The 19,302-nt window shown below is 37.2% G+C and overlaps 1 protein-coding gene across 6 annotated transcripts in view; it reads right to left on the bottom strand.

Moving 5' to 3' along the window:
- The window catches only part of FRMD4A (FERM domain containing 4A), a 308,777-nt gene that overhangs the window by 143,542 nt on the left and 145,933 nt on the right, over positions 1 to 19,302 (bottom strand). For 2 of the 6 annotated variants that reach the window (XM_072147318.1, XM_072147317.1), the window contains exon 1: positions 18,010 to 18,183. The exons of the other annotated variants lie outside the window; for them this stretch is intronic. In XM_072147318.1, coding sequence (XP_072003419.1) covers positions 18,010 to 18,168 — 159 coding nt within the window. In that variant the 5' untranslated portion in view covers positions 18,169 to 18,183. Of the gene's footprint in view, positions 1 to 18,009; positions 18,184 to 19,302 lie in introns of those variants that run through there. 6 annotated transcript variants of the gene reach the window in all.

Genomic DNA, 19,302 nt, shown 5'->3' with positions numbered 1-19,302 from the left:
CCCCAGGACATCAAGGCACTTGAGAGCTGTGAATACTTCCATTTTCTGAACAGCCTATGGAGTCAAGTTATGTCTTCAATTTTGCTGGCAGCAGGAAAAGAAGCTGGCAGCTGAATGCTGAGTCAGTGAAAAGTCCAAGAAAAAAAGAAGTCAAGAAAGGAAACAAATCGATAGGACCTGCCCTGTATATAGTTCAGTTTCCTAGGCAGTGATTCTCTGGCTTTTTTTAAAAGATGATGATCTTGCCAAAATGTTACAATAACAGCTATCAGCAATGTTTCCCTACACTTCTCCCTAAAATTAATAATCCAATGTTTCCCCAATGCTTTAAACAGGACTGTTTGTATTATTATAGGAAATTACCACATTTTTCAGACTATAAGACTCTCCTTATTATAAGAGGCACCCCAGATGTGGTCTTCCAAAAAAGAAAAAAACATATTTTATACCAATTAAAATATCTCAGTTGGTCGTACAACAGCACTACATATCTGCAACATAAACACATTTACACACGTAGCTCTGCTACATCTATACATTTACATACACAGCTCCCTACATCAATTCATTCATTCACACACACAGCTCTGCTATACCCACACACATACAGAAATATGAAGACACTGGTCACTGCTATACACACAAGACTCTGCTATGCCCACTCAAACACACAATGACTGGGAATTGCTATACACAAATACACACACAGCTCTGCTATATACACACATAAGAAACACTCTGGGCACTGCTATACATAGGGACACACACACAGTTGTGTTATATACACATAAGGAATACACTGGGCACTCATATACACAGAACACACACAATCCTACTATACCCACACAAGTACACACTGGGAACTGCTATACACAGAAACACACAGCTGTGCTATACACACACAGGGCACTACTATACACAGACACACAAAGTTTTGTTTTACACATAGAAGAAACACACTGGCATTACAATTCACAGAAACACCCCCGCCTCTTCTTCTTACTCTGTCCCAATTCTCTCTACCCCATCCTGGCAGCATGAGGACCTTGAGTGATGTAGGAAACATGTGATCAGTCCCATGCTTCCGATGTCACTCCAGGTCCTGGAGGTGATATCCATGGGGGGGCACAGGGGAGAGGAGGGAGCAGTGCTTTGTCTGCACATCTCCCATTCTCCATATATTTAAATTATATCAATTCAATCTGGGTGTAGAAAGAGCAGCTAACATAATTAACATGATCAATTAAAGAATAACACCATTGTTATGCTTCTTAAAAATCCTTATTGAACAACAAAGATTTCCTTTTTACAATATCATTATTGAAAACTACAAAGTACAAACCTAACTCTTCTCCATCCTACAATTGGTACACAAAACTTCTCTCCTGGCTTCTCTCCTTGCTATTAATACTTGACTGTCTTCCCTAATTTGGTCCACATTGTTACGTCTATATCAGTAGTCTCCAGACAGCCATATCCTAAAAATGGGCAGAAAAACTCCTGGTCCCAGACTGGTACAGGTAAGAGTGCTTAATAAGGGAGCTGCAGGATCAGACCATTATAAGAGAGGTCTGCAGGAACAGGACATTATAAGAGAGGTCTGCAGGAACAGGGCATTATAAAAGGGGCTAAAGAAACGGTATTATAAGGAGGCTGCAGGAACAGGGAATCATAAGGGCATTAAACAGTTGGAACACCAAGGATCCAACACATATACCTATCCCTATTAGCCAGCACCAGTAGTGTATGGTTCTTGGGCTGCATTTATACAAAAGTGTGCCCATACGGCTACGGGCAGGCGGGCACACGTTGGGTGCGCCGGAGATGAGGGGGGATGAGCGTTGCTAATACCTCCTCTCTCCATATAAAATAGTGCCGCATTGCCATTCTTATGGCTGAAAATAGAGCATGTTCTATCTTTTTTGCAGCCACGACACTGTACCGAGCCCAGGCACCATAGACGACTGGGGGGACGTATATCCGGCTGAACGTATGGGGGACGTGAATCCGGCTGAACATTTGCGGCCCTTTATACATCCTCCATACGTTCATGTCAATGCAGCCTTATACTTGACCACTTTAAAGTCAGACCAAACATAAAAACTGATTTATTTACTAAAGTCACTGTGCCACATTTATCAAAACTAATGCGGTCTGTACTATGTGCAGTTTTCCTGTGGATTGTGCAGAGTGCGGCAGATTAATCAAAAATGGTGCATGGTCTTCATTGATCTGGCTTCCCCTGCACTGCTCTGGAAGTAGGCTCCATTTTTTTGGTGCACTTTGCTCATTCTGCAGAATTGTGGCTAAGCACTAACAGCCTCTTTAGGAGCGCACTTTTTCTGTCTTGTTGGACATGGTGCAGCCGCGAGACAAAACACTAGTGCAGACACTTTATAAATTCCATGCAAGCTCAGACAGAAAGCTGGAGCAAGTGCTTTAATAAATATGGGCCACTGTCTGCAATGTGCAACATTTTTGTTCTTATATGCTATAACTACTAAATCTCAAGTGTCGTGTTTCCTTGAAAAAACTAAACTTCCTATAGAAATTTGCTCTCATAGACCACAATTACAGGCATTAAGCCATGCATTTTCTGAAGGCGTTTCTGGGAAAAAGCATATAAGTATTGCAGGGAGATAAAAGGAAATTTTTTCCTCAGTGGTACATCTTTGCCTGATTTACAAGAAGCCTGGTGAAATGAGAACTTACAGCCAAACCAGCATGTCTTTCAAAAGAAATGTACTGTAAAAATGCACAACACAGTGTAGTGAACTGAATGAGCTCATTGGCGGACATGTATCTCAGTTTTTAAGTTTTTAATGAGAATAATTGGGACATTTGGAGGCTCTTTTCTGCACCTAATGATGATCATGTCTTTTTTTCTTGCGATACATGTTCAGTTTTTCCTGTCCTGGCTGGTGCAACTTTAGTTTTTTATTAGACTTTTTGTTGCAAATGTCTCAAATTAACCACCAGCCATGTGAGGGGGATGTGTACAGGAGTGGACACTACTGAAAACTTTGGATTTGAGGCCATGGCATTTTTAAGCACTAAAATGTAAAACACATGTGTTTCTCCAATGCGTTTAAAAATGCAATGTAAACACCATGGGGCAGATTTATCAAGCTGTCTGAATGTCAGAACATTCTCAGTTGCCCATGGCAACCAATCACAGCTCCCCTTTAATATTCGTGAGCACTGGTAAAATGAAAGCTGAGCTGTAATTGGTTGCCATGGGCAACTAGGAATATTCTGACTTTCAGACAGCTGCCCCACGTGTGAATGCAGCCTTAAAGCATGGTATCTAATTCGAGGTGCAGACCTGCGCCTAAAATGTCGAGAAAAAAAAGTAAGAAAAAAAAAGTGATACATAAGTGAAATGTCACATGGAACATCTGAAAAAACAGATACAAAAGGCACACTGCACAAGGTGCAGACAAAGGTGTACTTGAGAAACGACAGCAGTATTTATTTGTATCATACTTTTACCCTTAAATAATGTTGTGATGCAGGGTTGTACAGTGCCTTTAGTTTATTTGTAAAGTTGGAGACAATATTTAAAAGAAAACCCAAAAATAAATATGGAATAGAGTCGGCATTACAAGGTCTAAACCTTGTGATGACTTCTTTCATTTTCCACCAGCAGAGGGACTAATAATTTAGAGTGACTAACACGGGTTAAGTCACTGATTATAAATCACCAGCTTTCAAAGTCAAAGGTTATAGAGCAACACAAGATATGACCAAGCAATGATTGGTGAGGGATTGAAATGGTTGAATTGGGACTAACAGACCTTATATAAGAAGCCGGGTCTTAAACTACATCCATCACAATTAGCTTGATTTCCTAGCAGTGGTCCAGGGCAAATATAGGAATGTATTCCATGTTTACAGAAAACTACCTTTCACAGTGTACGGCTATGCTCTCCAGATAAACACTGCAGAACGTTTGTAGTATTAATGTTTCAGTGTGGTTTCAACATTTCAATAGCACATTGCTATTATCTCCATGACACCTTTTCCCCCAAACCAGACCCAGACAGTGAGCTTAAGATAGAGGCTTAAATCACACAAGCAGATTTTGGGGCAGTGTTTTTTGAGACAAAGCCAGCAGTGCCAAAGTTGTTCATTCATTTTCAATATAAAAAAAATCAAAAAGTCCATTCAAAGAAAAACCTGGGCTCACAACTGTGCAGTCTCCAGGGGTGAATGCATTCTGTTTAGACATTTTTTTTTACAATTAACTTACAATCCCCTGTACATTAAATCATTCTCTAAAGTATGTGTCTGATGTCAAGCCTATCACTGTTTCCAACGGCAATCTAGATATTGTGAGCTAATATTGGCTAGGACCTAATTACAGTACGTACATAAGAATCAATGCAAAACAACTAAAATGACATTTAAACAAAGTTAGAGCCAATAGGGGTATACAGTATGTAAAAATGTACCCACTTCTCTATCAAAAAATGCTGAGGACATAAATAATAATCAATGATACCCCCCGACCGAGCATCGCTTGTCCACACTCAAAGGTAGACATTGCTCACTGAATGACATCTCACATGCTGAGAGTCTCATCTAGAAGATTACTCAGTGACTACTAATCACACACACCAATTCATATCTAATGATTTGCTCAATCAGGTCTAGAACTTTATTGTTTTCTCACGTCTATAACATATTCCTGCAGAATTTTCTACAAGATGTCTTTGGCTTTTGCAGCACATCTCCACTCTGTTTCTTTGAAAATATGAGACATTTATATTTACCCCACAATATAACACAACTGACAACACTTTTGGTAACATACTATCTGGTTGCTGATCTGTCCGTATAGGCCGCTTTTGCTACTTTTCTGATCACATATCAGGTGGTTTATCAGGTGAGCAGGGTTCTCTATTATTCATGTGAATTTGGTAAGGCACCTCTCTTGCCAGATTGATTTCAGTGGCATGCCGATGAGCTCTATGCATTACCTTCAGTTTGTTCATATGCTTAAGTCGTGAGTAACTTGACTGTACTCTTTGTCATTCTTCCCACTGACCACTATAATAATTATAATCAAATAATCCAAAAATTGTGCAAGTAGGGGAACCCCATCAGCCCCCTCTTTTACTGTCACCACTTGGAGGCTCCATCACAGGTTTAATCATATTTGCCAGGTAAAACAAGTTAATTTTGGAACTTGGAACTTGGTGATAGACTATCAGGTAATTTTATTAATTTGTCAAATGCATGAGAATTTCCCTACTCTGCAAGAAAATATAGGTCACTTAAGCTGGTCAAACATTAAATGTATGAGGGCCAAATGCATTGATTGCCGAGCTATAGGACATCTATATATATTTACGAGGGCCACCAGACTCTCCCTATCAGGCAATGTCAGAAGAGATAAACCTCAGACCTCAAATACTTAATCCATAAGTTTCCACCTAGGTAAATTGCAAGAATAATGACGTTCTCTTCATATAAAAAATAATAAAAAGTAAGCCAAATGTGTATGTTTATGGAGTCAAACTATTTAATGTGAATTGCCAGATTAATCTTATCATCACTCTGATTTATTGGGTATCGAAAGTTTAAGTAGCCAGAATATGCAGTCATTTGAGGCACATTTATTGATTTAGTTAATTAGCAAATAAGATTATCAAGGATTGGCTTTGGCTTGTCTTCATGAAGCTTTTTATATGCAAATCATTGGAAGGAAATGTTAGAGAACTGGCCTGCTGCATGTGTGTCTATGCATGTATGATTATACACAGCACCCTTTCTGAATCCTAAATTTACAAGACCTGATTGTACACCTATTTTACAGCAAATAAAATATGACTCCTAATGTATAATAATAGTAACAAGCAATATTGTGTACTACTACACTTTTTGACAAGCTGTTGTCTTCTTTCTGTAGAATTATAAGGATTTTAGAAGGCACTTCTTTATCATAGACTTTTGGGAATTGGTCATAAATGTTGAGATGTTTCATGAGCACCTACGTTCAGTTACAACTTCTGTTGTGACTAAGTGGAATTATTACTTTTCTGCCTGTTGCAAAATCTCTTTCTAAAATATGTAATGGTGTATATATAATAGATATGATTGAGCTGTAGAACGTGAACCATCCCAAATTATTACTCATTGCCTTTATTTCATATGGTTGTGAGAAACTGTATAAGCTTTTCCTCTCTAAAGATTTCCCACTTTTATTGCAAATACGGGTATGTGGAATAAAACTAAGTATCATGGATCTTAAAAGAGGTAGAACAATCATATGGAATTGGAATGGAATAACTTACACCTTCCAATACAATAACTGTACCTTCCACTTATGAAGCAGCTGCCTACCGAGAATAGCTTCATAAAAGAGATTATGTGTAGGCGATCAAAATGAAAGCTGTGTTGACTAAGACACGGCTATTTCCAAAATAAACATATTTCCCACTCCACCATGTTGAAGTGCAGCGCTCAATCGCCACATTGCCAATCATCTTGGGAGCAGTCCCTTTATGAAGTCATTTAGAAAGCCCTGTGCAGTCAATGTATATGCTCAGGTGAGATTCACACTGCAGCTCACCACATATGATACTTGCAAAAGTTATTTGTAACTTTAGCATAACAACATACTTATCAGTTAACACTAGTTAGATTGTAATGCAAACCATGATTCCAAACCAGGCCATAGGCATAATGTGATATCTGGAAGACATGTTGTTTCTCTTCATCACACTGTAAGGGGTTTTTACTTGTGTTCTTGAAATTGTGCATACAGGGAAATATTTATGAAGGATTGTACAACAGTTTTCTGAACGTTTTCTGTATGCTTGTAAATAATTTCAATTCCTGCACATGGCAAGTGCCCAATGGCATTGGCTCAAGTGGGTCCTGTGGCCCCCTGGAACCTCTGGCCAGGCTACAGGGGCTGGAGCAATGTAACGTTTAGTTCACACTACTGTTCAAACCTTCGTTCCTTACCTATGTAAATAATAGAAAACTGAGGTTTAGCATATCCATAAAAAATCCCTTTACATCAATGTAAATTTTATGTTGCGCGTTATTCTCAGTTTGGCTGTTTTGCATGTTTTTTCCTGCCGGAAAAATATTACATTGGCTGCAGTACTTTTTCTGTTTCAAAAAAACATAGTTCAGTTTGGTAAGTATCCTTTATGCCTAACGCATGGAATCTTATTTTACCTACAATATAACCCAAATTAAATACGTCCTAAATAGGAGTTAGGGTGACTTCCCCCCGACCTAAATCACAACACCCTACAAAAAGGGGAACTCACAGAATATATTAAAAAGATTACTTTTTTATTGCATTAATATTAAAACAAAAACACATATTAACAAAGTTTTACATACATTTTTGAAATGATCCCAAGAATAAGGTGGAGCCAGGCAACCCAGCTGTAGCAAACCAGTATTACATTCTATATAGTGTTGCTAATACTCATTATGTTTCAGTACCTAGTTCATGCTGGCATCTCATTCTGTTTCAGTACCTAGTTCATGCTAGCATCTCCATTCATTAATCCAAATAATTTCTTTCTATAGTAAACGTTAGGCTGATTGTTACCTTACTACTGTGGCTGCCGTCTGCCCCTTGTATCTTATTTTACCTACCCATGCCCTGTAGAATATGTCATATAGAAATAAGTGATCAAACAGTGCAAGGGGAAACATTGCTACATGTACTTATATCTAATTCTCTATAAAGTACCATATATACCATTATATTAATTGGAGGGGCTGTTGATATTATATTGATTGGAGGGGCTGCTGTGGACATTTCATTAATGTAGGGAGAATACTGGACATTTAATTGATGAGGGGAGACTACTGGACATTTTATTACAGAGAATAGGCTTCATTTCCCACCCTAGGCTTATACTAAAGTCAATGTTTTCCCAGTTTTTTATGATCAAATTAGGTACCTCAGATTATACTCTGGTTGGCTTATACTCAAGAATATATGCTAGTAATATTAACTTGCTTGGGATCATGTATCTTATAGTAAATCTAAAAAATTACATATTTCCATTGTGGCTTGACTTGTATTATGGATTTAAATATTTTGCGCTGTTATGCTGCTAATAATAAGATGGAAATTTTCTGTTTGTTACCAGTTACTCTTGACTAACTCTATGAATAAAATCTAAGAGCTAAAAATATCTGTTAGCTACAGGATCCATAAAATGAATATAATGTACTTCTGGTGTTAAGCCTTAAAGAGGACCTTTCACCAGATTTTTATTCCCCTGAGTAACAATGCCTGCTGATGAAGGGTTACAAGTCCTCACCATGTCACCTAAAATTAGCTGCCAGTGAGATACTGCACCTTAATTACAGACTTTTTTCTTATATGCAAATTAGATTTTGTGACTCATGTCTGGTGTTTGTGACTCTTCTGTCTATCAAGCTGTGACTGACAGCTCTGTGTCTCTTCAAATCATTGCCCTGCCTCCTTTTTCTTAGGGACCATCTGCTAATATTCAACTACAGACATATAAAGCTCTATGTACAGATGGGAAATATTGTGTCAATTTTTTTACACAGTGCCTTGTGTTACATTCATGACATGTAACCAGTGACATCATCGCAGGTCCTTCAGCCTTCTAAGAATAGCAAACTGATACATGCATAGGGTAGAGTTTGCTATTGTTAAGAGGCTAAAATACCTGAGATGATGTCACTCTGGTCACATGACAGGAACTGTGACCAGTAAGGAGGCATAAGACATGGGGAGTATTAGATAGGAGGGGCCTGCCAAGCAGGACACGCCCCCTCTGATGCCAGGTAATATAAGATAAAAGGTGATTTATGTGGATGTAAGCTAAACATTTTTTAGCTAAAAGAAGGGTGTCAGTCAGTTAGTAGAGCTCAATAGGAACCTGTCACTGGCTGTATATGTGCAAAGGTTCCCTTTAAGATTGTTTCTGTATCACATTTAACCAGTTAATCATTTTATAAAATATGATTCTATAAAAGCAAAAATGCATAAAAGAAAACAAGAGCGTTCATGCTGTAGACTAAGTATGGTATTTCCAGAATTTGCTGGAGGCCAAAAATAGCTTTCACAACCTGACAATTTCTGATCACCTGCTTATTTACTTGTGTCATCTTAAAATGTCTCTTTAAAATAAGCTCATTTTTTAACCCAGGTTTTTATGTTAAATACTATATATATTTTTTTCACATTGAATTACTTTCATCCACTAAGAAAAAAATAATTGTAGATCATCATGGTTCTCATGTGCTTGGGGCAGTCTCCTGGGCATGGGCATTTCCTGTAACCTTTCAGTACACAAATAGCAACTGACATCTAAATTAAGAAATAACTTCCTATTTTGGTTTGGACTCAGCTCAACCCTATAAAAATACAATATTTAGAAAGCTGCGGTCTATGAACATCAGTGGACGCACCTCATTAACCCATTCAGTTACATGATATTGCATCTAGACAAAAAGCACACATTCTAAAACTTCACTCAGCAGCATCTCAATATAGCTACAATCATTTATTCAACAAGAACCTTTCCCTTGTACCAATCTGAGTCACCAAAAAAGAATTCAGAAGATTGTTCCTCAGGTCATGACAAAATGTTGGGTTCAAGCGTGTCACAGAAGTAGTAAATGAAGTCTTTGTCTGGGAAACAAATTTACTAAAAGTCTCCAGAATATCACATCATTAGCATAAGCTGTAAGGCACAAACCTATGAAACCACATAAAACAGAAAGAATATGCTGCAACTTATATTATATTGTACAAGTGCCCCTCATAAAATCGATTGGAAAAGTGGATGATAAAAAGAGTGGATGTTTGTGGACTATATCTAAGAATTACATCAATTGGCAGACAGAGGCATTTGTCGTATCCTCATATTGAAGGACTATAGTTCTCAAAATAAATGTTGAACAGTATAATTGTGTCCAAAGCACAGGAAATGCTTCCAGAAATGAATGGAAGGAGACTAAGACAGCACTGAAACACTGCTTAGAGAGAATGTGATACACTTTGGGCTTAAAGGAGTGTTCCCATTTCAGCAAATAAATGTTATTGTTTGTATACTGAAAAGTTATACCATTTTCCAATATACTTTCTGTATCAATTCCTCACAGTTTTCTAGATCTCTGCTTGCTGTCATTCTATAGAAAGCTTCTATGTTTACTTCTAGTGCAGTGGTGGCGAACCTATGGCACGGGTGCCAGAGGCGGCACTCTGAGCCATTTCTTTGGGCACCCAGGCCATCACCCCAGAATAAAGTTCATCAGACAGAACTCAAAGAATCTGCCTGCAGAATCTTCCTACAATGATAGGCGAATTTGCCCTCCTCCTTTCAACTGGGTTGGTGTCCTTGGGAGGCTGAAGGATTGAAAGTTGTCAATGAACAAAGAGAAATACACTACTGCTTAAATTGCTGCGCTGGCACTTTGCAATAAATAGGTGTCTTTTGGTTGAAGTTTGGGCACTCGGGCTCTAAAAGGTTCGCCATCACTGTTCTAGTGGATAGAAATCTGACCATGGTCACACAGGTGTATCACACATCTCTCATTACTCTCTGTGATATTAACGAACCGTGCACCTGTGTGACAATGGAGATATTTCTGTCCACTGTAAGTAAACATAGAAGCTTTCTATAGAATGACAGCAAGCAGAGATCTAGGAAACAGTGAAGAATTGATACAGAAAGTATATTGAAAAATTGTATACCTTTTTATCATACAAACAATAACATATATTTGCTGAAATGGGAACACTCCTTTAAGCCCAATGTGTATCACATTCTCTCAAACCAGTGTTTCAACGCTGTCTTAGTCTCCTTCCAATCACTTCTGGAAGCATTTCCTGTGCTTTGGACACAATTATACTGTTCAATGGGAATACCCTTTTAATGTAACAATCCTTCAAAGATAAAATATGGTTCAACAGCAAAATAACACATTATGAACATGAACAATATCCATTGATTTATTGAATAGTTTTTCTATTAACAAACCCAGACTATTTTCTGGTATAAAAGGAGCAAGTGGCTGACTTTTTAAAAGGGGAGGCTGATACCATTGACTGGGTGGTCTCATGTTTTTGCTTAGACATTGTGAAAATTATTCTTTTGACAAACATATGGCCACTGCAAAACTATCTTGAGGAGAGTTAAAGAGACACTCCCAATTTTCCCACTTTCAATCTATGTTCCACTGTCCTTTTTTTTTTTTTTGCTAGGTTGATAAATCCCACTATATGTTTGTACGGTTGGATACATCCTGGCTCTCCAATAAGGGCGCATTGGAAATCTCTCCTAAATATCCTTACAACTGTGGATTATAACGTGGTAAGAATGTAGACTTTTTTTTAAAGGACAAGGTTCAAAGGTATATAAGGAAACCCAGAGGTAAAAGAACAGGTCACTACTAATAAAAATAGAAGAGTATAAATCCTTAATGTACAATGCAGTGGAGTTTGGCTGACAATTTCTTCTCATTCAGTCTCTTAAACTTTTTTCTGTAACCAAATAAGCGACAACCATTTTGCAATCAGAGGATTCTACAGTAACTCACCCTTCAAAATTGTCAGGTAAGGATGACCACCATCTAATGTGTAAGATTAGATACCGTAACTGATTTATAAAAATCAGTTGATTGTTGGGGTGTTAGAACCATGCCCCGGTGGTTGCTGATGGCACAGCCCCTTAAAGAATACTTTAATATCTCTATATTATGTCACATGAATCCAAATTACAATATATGAATGGATGTATCATAACTTGACAGACACTAACATTGCATATTTAAAAGTCTGATAAAATTCTGCAAAAGTAATGTTACCATGTATGGATCTACATCTAGAATCTGTGGAGTATCCGCTGATGATATTTCTAATTTGAAAGACTGAGCATTTCCCCTTTATGGAACTATTATTTACATTGCTGCAACATGAACTAATGTTCACAGAAGATAAGTTAAGGGGTCTTGGTAATGGATGTGTACACTATAACATTCCTAATTGTCATAGCGTGTGGTTTTTATGATTTCTTTTACATTCTTTCACATACTACATTGTTTTGAGAATAAAACATTCCCTCTTTATAAGCGCCCCAGTGTCACGTGTCAGTAACCCCTACATAGCATCACCTCTGCCCTTTCTAATACATTGCCAGGATCTGCCATTTCTTCTAAGGCAACAGAACCCCAAGGTTGTGATTGTCCCATTCATTTTTTCAAGCTCTGTTGTACACACACACGTTGTGTTTTCTATGACAAGATTTAATTATCCACACTGATCTGGAAGTGAAAAGATGCAGCCAAAATAAGTTCATGTATAATTTATAGCGCTTCAATTTTCCAACAAAAACCCATTTTAAGATGAATCTAATAATGCCCTCATGCTTAATTAATCCACAACATTTCTTATTCTTAATACATTATACTCAACTCTTTATAAGGACTTCTTGAAGATAATTTTCTATGGTGGATGTCCTTATTAAGAGAATCATCAGGGGAATTACAGCGTCTTCATATGTGAAGCTTCATTGGTTTATTGTGTACATCTAGTTCATGTTTTATTCACTACATCATCTATTCTCCCATATTGCTAATAATGATGGAGCGGCTGCTTACAAACTGTGCATGTTTCTTTAAATTGGCAGCGGCCAGATCATCCCTCAAAATACCTCCAAGAAATCACTGAAATATTGTCTTCTAAGAAACAATGGCTTTACACAATCTATCCCCTGATATATAAATTACATTTTCAGAAATGAAAGCATCTGTGTCATTTGATCTTCCTGGTATATCAGTATTCTGAAAATGTGTTTTTTCTCCTTTTTCTGACTTTATTTTTCCCTTTCATTTTGCAGTACTGTGCAGTACTTAAAGTGCAGCATCATAAGATTAAAAATGCACCCTCTTTTATTTCTAAAGTTTTATGCATTAGAATATTAAAGAAAAAAACCATCTAGTTCTTAGTATACTGTGATGGTCTTTATGCAATAAAAACCTCAACAATATGCAGAAGAAATGTATGAAAATTGAAATTCTTCCAAAGAAATAAAGATGCTTAGAAAAAGACAGGAACTACTCACATGACCGGATTCACTGATCAGTAGGTGTGACCACCTCTATAAAAGCAGAAATGTTGGCTGGTCTAAGTGGGTGTTCATTCAATGCAAAGAGGAAAGAAATCAGCAAACATCATATAAGAGTATTCACAAGTAGAAGATGTTCAAGACAAGTTTCCCAGGAGTGTATATTCTGGTAAATTAACAGGAAAGCTACATGTATGACACGAAAAGTCTCACTGTAGTGACATGCAGAGACCTAGTGGGGTCACAGCAGGGGGGGCTTATCAAAGCCACTCACTATTTGTAAAATGTTTAAATTTTACAATGCTTGTGTTCATTTGCGACTTTTTTGTGCCTAAAATAGTCTCCTTATCTAATTTTCTGAAGTGTTCCCTGAGTTATCACATGAATCCAGATGTGAAAGTTGCAACTTTTTTAAAAAGCTGAAAATTTTGCCGCAAATCAAAGGCTGCCCCTTAGCAGGCAAAAAAATTAGCTTGAAAAGTCACAAATGAACTAAAGATCAAACATGACTTGTATCAATAAGGAAAAACCGCTAAGCTACATCTAACCAGCAGGAAAGCCAAGAAAAGTCCCAAACAACAGAGGGACAAAGCCAAACTTATGATACATGTGCCCCAATGAGACCTTAAAATAATTTTATACTCTTCTAAACTCTGTTCACTGGCTTTCACTGCATTTTTAATAGGTTATATTAAAATATGATGTAGATGCAATGAAAAACATAATTGTATACTACAATCTAGGCAAGCATCAGATTAATCTCCTGAAGGGATTTTTGTTTCTGAACATAGCAAAGCATCTTTCATGTTTGGGAGAACTAGATGCAAGACCTGATAATAAATGAATTGTGGATTGTCTTACGGTCTGTCTCAGCCTAGTAACCCAATTATAATACTCTCATTTGTATAACATCACATCAAATCAAATATTTAAGAAAGATTAACGTTCAGGAGCTAAAATATTTAAACTTTGTAGTTTACACAAATGTTAGTGTGCACATGGTATACAGTACATGATGGTATATACTATGTATTCAACATCGGTCAGAAAACGTGATGTATTAGTCTTATATGTATGGAAAGCAGATATCTGATGTAATGCAAGAACTAGATGCACTCTACATGCAAAATTATAAAGTGTATGCAATGAATGGAATGAGGAGGGCTCCACCATTCTGGATTAATGATTGGTATAGGAGTAAATTTCTTTCCTTTTTATGGAGATTCTAACTGTTCATCCTCTATAACTTGTGTCACATGCTGCTTATAGTTGGTTTCTGGGACCTATCACTTCTCTGCCTGGATTTTGTCATTTGTGAACCTATGGAAATGACCCCAGAATAATGTGCTTGAAGAAGCACAGCTCCCATAACAAAGCTTAAACCCACCAGTATTAATGTGCTAAACCATGAATTTTGCCATGTAAGCATAAATAGATATTTTCCAATGACCTTGCTAAAAAGCATAATGGAATCCAACTGTAACCTGTATCATATTAGTAACTTAAAAGGGTATTCCCATTTCAGCTAATAAATGTTATTGTTTAAATAATACAAAGTTATACAATTTTCCAATATACTTTCTGTATCAATTCTTCATAGTTTTCTAGATCTTTGCTTGCTTTCCTGCTATAGAAATCTGTCCATGATCACACAGGTGCACAGCTCGTTATATCACAGAGAGTAATCAGAGCTCTGGGTTATAACAAGCTGTGCACCTGTGTGGTCAGAGTTCTGTCCACTGAAGTAAATACTGAAAGTATATTGGAAAACTGTATAATTTTTAATCATACAAACAATAACATTAATTTTCCAAAATGGAAATAACCCTGTTTAATGTTCAAAGGAACTTAACCTTCTTTGACTTTCTTGAAGGAAAAGCTGTGAGTACACTCTGGTTGTGTATGAGCGGTTACGCGAGAATGGTGTATAGTCTTCTGCTCAAAAAAGGACAGTACTCTGTGTTCATCCAGCAATTTTACTTGAACTCAGCTCTCACACAATATACTAGGAGATGGTAAATACTCTTATAACTACAGGTCAAGTGTAATGTTACCATGCATAATAATATAAAATCTGATAAATAGGTTAAAACTAAAACTTGTAGCAGATTAACTTATACTGTCTAAATGCCAGATATGACTGAGGCATTTTTAGAGTCTTAAAGGGATTGGCCACTTTACCTCAAGTTTTTTGTTATGTGTGTGTGCAAGTGTGGGGGGCAGGATATTAGGCAATTTACCAATATACATCTATTAATAGTTCTGCAGGTTCAGGATAACATATACAAATAAAATAAGACATTACAGTTTAATAACAGTCATATGAAACAATAGGAGTGAGGCCTCTGGTCACAAGAGCTTACAGTCTATAAGGATGAGGGTTTGACACAAGAGGTATAAGAGTTTGTATAATGGTCCAGCCAATTTTATAAGAAAATGGAATAAAAATAATTTAATAAATAAAATTCTGCTTAAACCAGCCGCTTTCTTGATATGAGAAGTGAAGCCTCCCATCTTTTACTTCATCAGCCAGACATTCATGTCCATAAAATCGCTGAAAATTGAGGGTCATGTGATCTCTATCTGGAGATTGCTCACGGACACTTAGAGGTCACATGACCCTCCATCTGCAGCCATTTTATGGTCAGGAATGACTGGCTGATGAGGTTAAACACAGGAGGCTTCACTTTACATATCAATAAAGAGGTGTAGAACAATTAATAGAGGTATAATGGCAAATTATCTAATATCCTGCCTCTCAAACTTATAAGCAAATTACAAAAAAGGTAAATTAGCCAACTCCTTTGAGTCTTAAAATTCATTAATTGTTTTAGTTTACAACAAAAAAGGTACATAAATGTAGGTACATTTTCTGGTGCACAGTGTTACAGATCCGGAATACTTTAATTGTAAATATATCCTATTGTATTAGTCTTAAAATAAAGATCAGACCATTATATAACTTACCAATGACAGTCATTGTTATTTGTGAAGAGGCTAATGGCTAATTCAATGAGCCAGGTGAATGGTAGAAACATCGCTACATATAGCAATGCAGTGTAATTTTTCACATGGATTACAAAAATTTATATTAATTGACAATACAAAGCTGTATACAGTATTAAGTATCAACCCTGCAGAGCACCGTAACCATAGTATTTTATGTGTGTTGTGAGTAGCAACAGGACTGTGAAAAATACTTTAATATACTAGGATTGTAGTTGGACTTGGAACACTGTGGTCCACTGGTGTGAGATCTAACACAGAACAGATACTGCCTTGTGCTCTGAGTCACAGCTGTAGCAGACTTCTGTTTGAACATTAAAGGGTTTGTATCTTAAAGGGGTTGTCCACTTTTCAATAAATCTATTCCAGTAGACATGTCTCTTCTTGTATATGTACCTGTGTCTTTGTTTCCTGTGAGAGCCTCAGACTTTCCCTGTTCTCCCTATGCTGCACTTTCCATCTCTATACAACTTCCTGTTTCTCACTCCCTAAGTCTCTCTTAGTGGCAGCCTCCGGTGTGTTTTTTCTCTCATTGACAAGCAAAGTGAGAGGGAAGGGGGGAGGAGGATGAGTCATAATCTCCTCCTGCAGGTCCCTCCTATTTATCAGTGCACAGACATGTAAACAAATATCCCACAAAGTGCACAGAGAGTCTGCACATAGCAATTAAGGAAGCATCAGGGTTGATGAATCAACATTCAGAGAATATTGTAAAGGCACATGGGCAATTTAAGTTAAAGATTGGTGAACGCCTTTGAAGACAACTCCTATCAATATATGCTTCATGTGGGAGGGTTCATGGATAAAAGTCACTAATACAAAATCTTGCTCTAAAACACTAGAGCCTCCATTCATCCAACGTGTCTTGAGATGTAGAAACAACCCCCCAGCAAAATCAGTTGATTGCCAGGGAGGTGCTGGTATCTGGTGTGGCCTTGAACATGTGAAATACCCCTTTTAGATATAATATAAAAGAGGAGGTAGTTTTATGAAGAATACAAGTTTCCTTTATCAAAGATGAAAGGAATTACTGAATCATACTCCTCATAGTTCATCATTTTGGCATAACTTATTAATGCAACACAATGTCAAGCTGTTTGTTTCTTATGTCTCTGTGTAAATGATACTTTTTACAAGACACAAAATAGAACTATTTATTCAAGCACCATAAACCCAAATGACATGATTTATCTCAGTAAAAGATTGATTGGTACTTCCCTCTTTCTCCTGCAGTGATATTCTGGGGTGATGTCACATCCGACTGCCTGAAGTCTACGTGTTGTATAATCTTATTCTAAGACACAAAAGCCATTTATTTTTGGACAATCTTTTTTATAACATAAGTATAGCAGCACCATAGTCTCAGTGACTCCTAATTATTTCCAAAGGTATTGGCAAAAAGTAAAGTATTCTTTCTCTGTCTGACACTGAGTCTGAAACAAATACTGGCAGTACTAAATTAATCCAGTACGCCAGCACATAACTCAAGACATTGGAAAAGTTTATATATCAAAGCAATATGTGTCAAATTTTGGAAATCCTGCTATTTTTGTCCCAAAAGGAACCCGATATTTGCATATTGTCAACATGTGTTCTTTAGAGACACAAAATGCATTAACAACCCTATGAATTAAAATGTACAAATAAGGATTAAGTGCATTAAATGTTTGTATTAAGTATGTACCTGGGTATTACTTTCTGGTTCTGCTACATGGTGCTGTTATTATATGTCCAACCAAGGTTATGTATAGTGATAAGAATTATATTATATTATAATTATAACAATAGTACTTAATAGCTACAGACAAAAATCACAATGTATTCAGAATAGTGAAATATCAGTGATTATAACCCCCACCACCACAACCACATGATGAATTTTATTTAACCTCATTTACTTGTAAAGTGAAATTCCCACCTGATAAACTGCCCTGGAAATGCACCAAGGTTTCAACATCATCTGCAGAACCCTAAAGTTTCCATGCCGGCATGAACGTAGTGCTCTGGATGTGAGGTTCCATACTAAGCTGTCCCAGGTATACATTAAATCCTCAAAGCTTAAAATAACAGCAGCCATCTTGATCCCATCAAAAGTAATAGATGAGGTGCAAAGCAGGTAACTGATGTAGAGTCCTTTGATTCCAGCAAGTTCAAAGCTCTACATGTAATTTTATACACAGGAAAAATGACTTTGGCCAACTTTTTTCAGCACTGTAAGAGAAAATGAGTCCCGAGAGAGAGCTTTGTGCCTTAAACAAAAAACAAACTTTTTCATACCCACTGTTCCCTAGACAATGGATAAGACATTCCTCTGTGATCTTCTGAGCGCTTCTCATGGGGAGCTCTGCTCAGATTCTGTGACTTCTCAGCTGTCTGCTGCTATACTAAGAAATACACTTACATCCAAAGTCATCACTTCATACTGCTGGGAGAGAATCCAGGGAAACGAAGTATTGTTCCACTGCCAACATTCCTGGGACGGTCCACATTTTTACTTAACTGTTTCTATCTTAAATACAACATTCTCAACAACTAGCCAAAACAAAAGAAACTTTAAGCAAGTGAACAAGAGAAAGGTCTTTCCACCAGGTGGCAAATTGTAAGACATTTATAAGGACCCCAGAGCAAAATAAAAAGATGGGAACTTGTAAAGATGCCACTGAAGAACAAGTCAATGAAGAACAAAAGTGGTTTTAATGTGAATGTTAGGAAACACAAGGATTCCCCACATTCTCAGGGCTTCTGCCATTTACTAAAAGCGTTTGACACTTTTACTAGGGTTAAATTTGGTGTCAGCAAAAAGGACTGACACATATACAACACTGATGTCTTTTTCCTAGACTTTAAAGAAGAACCTCCCTGTATTCACTGATTCCTTAAAGCGAAATGACCTGTGTGGAGGTAATGTTACCTGGGATGAAACATCAGTGCAATGCCAAAATGGAAAGTAAAGGGGATCTAAATAAGTCAAATGGAAGGGCTAATAATTAAGGGATAATTAGTGGTTTTAACCCAAGCATACATACACTCTGTCGTCATGCGTTCTTCATTTAGCTGGTAATGGCTTATTTTTCATTAAAAAGGACTTATAAAAATATGCAAATGAGCCACAGGGACTTCTGTCTACATCACATGAGCCCCTTCTGACTCCATAGGCTACAAATGGCTATCTGGTAGGGAAAGGGAGAGAGAAAGCGGACATCAGAATGAT

Source organism: Engystomops pustulosus, chromosome 4 (assembly GCF_040894005.1).
Source record: "Engystomops pustulosus chromosome 4, aEngPut4.maternal, whole genome shotgun sequence".
In the NCBI taxonomy this organism is placed as follows: Eukaryota; Metazoa; Chordata; class Amphibia; order Anura; family Leptodactylidae; genus Engystomops; species Engystomops pustulosus.
The sequence above is the reverse complement of the archived record's forward strand: the minus strand, read 5'-3'. Positions and strand labels throughout refer to the sequence as shown.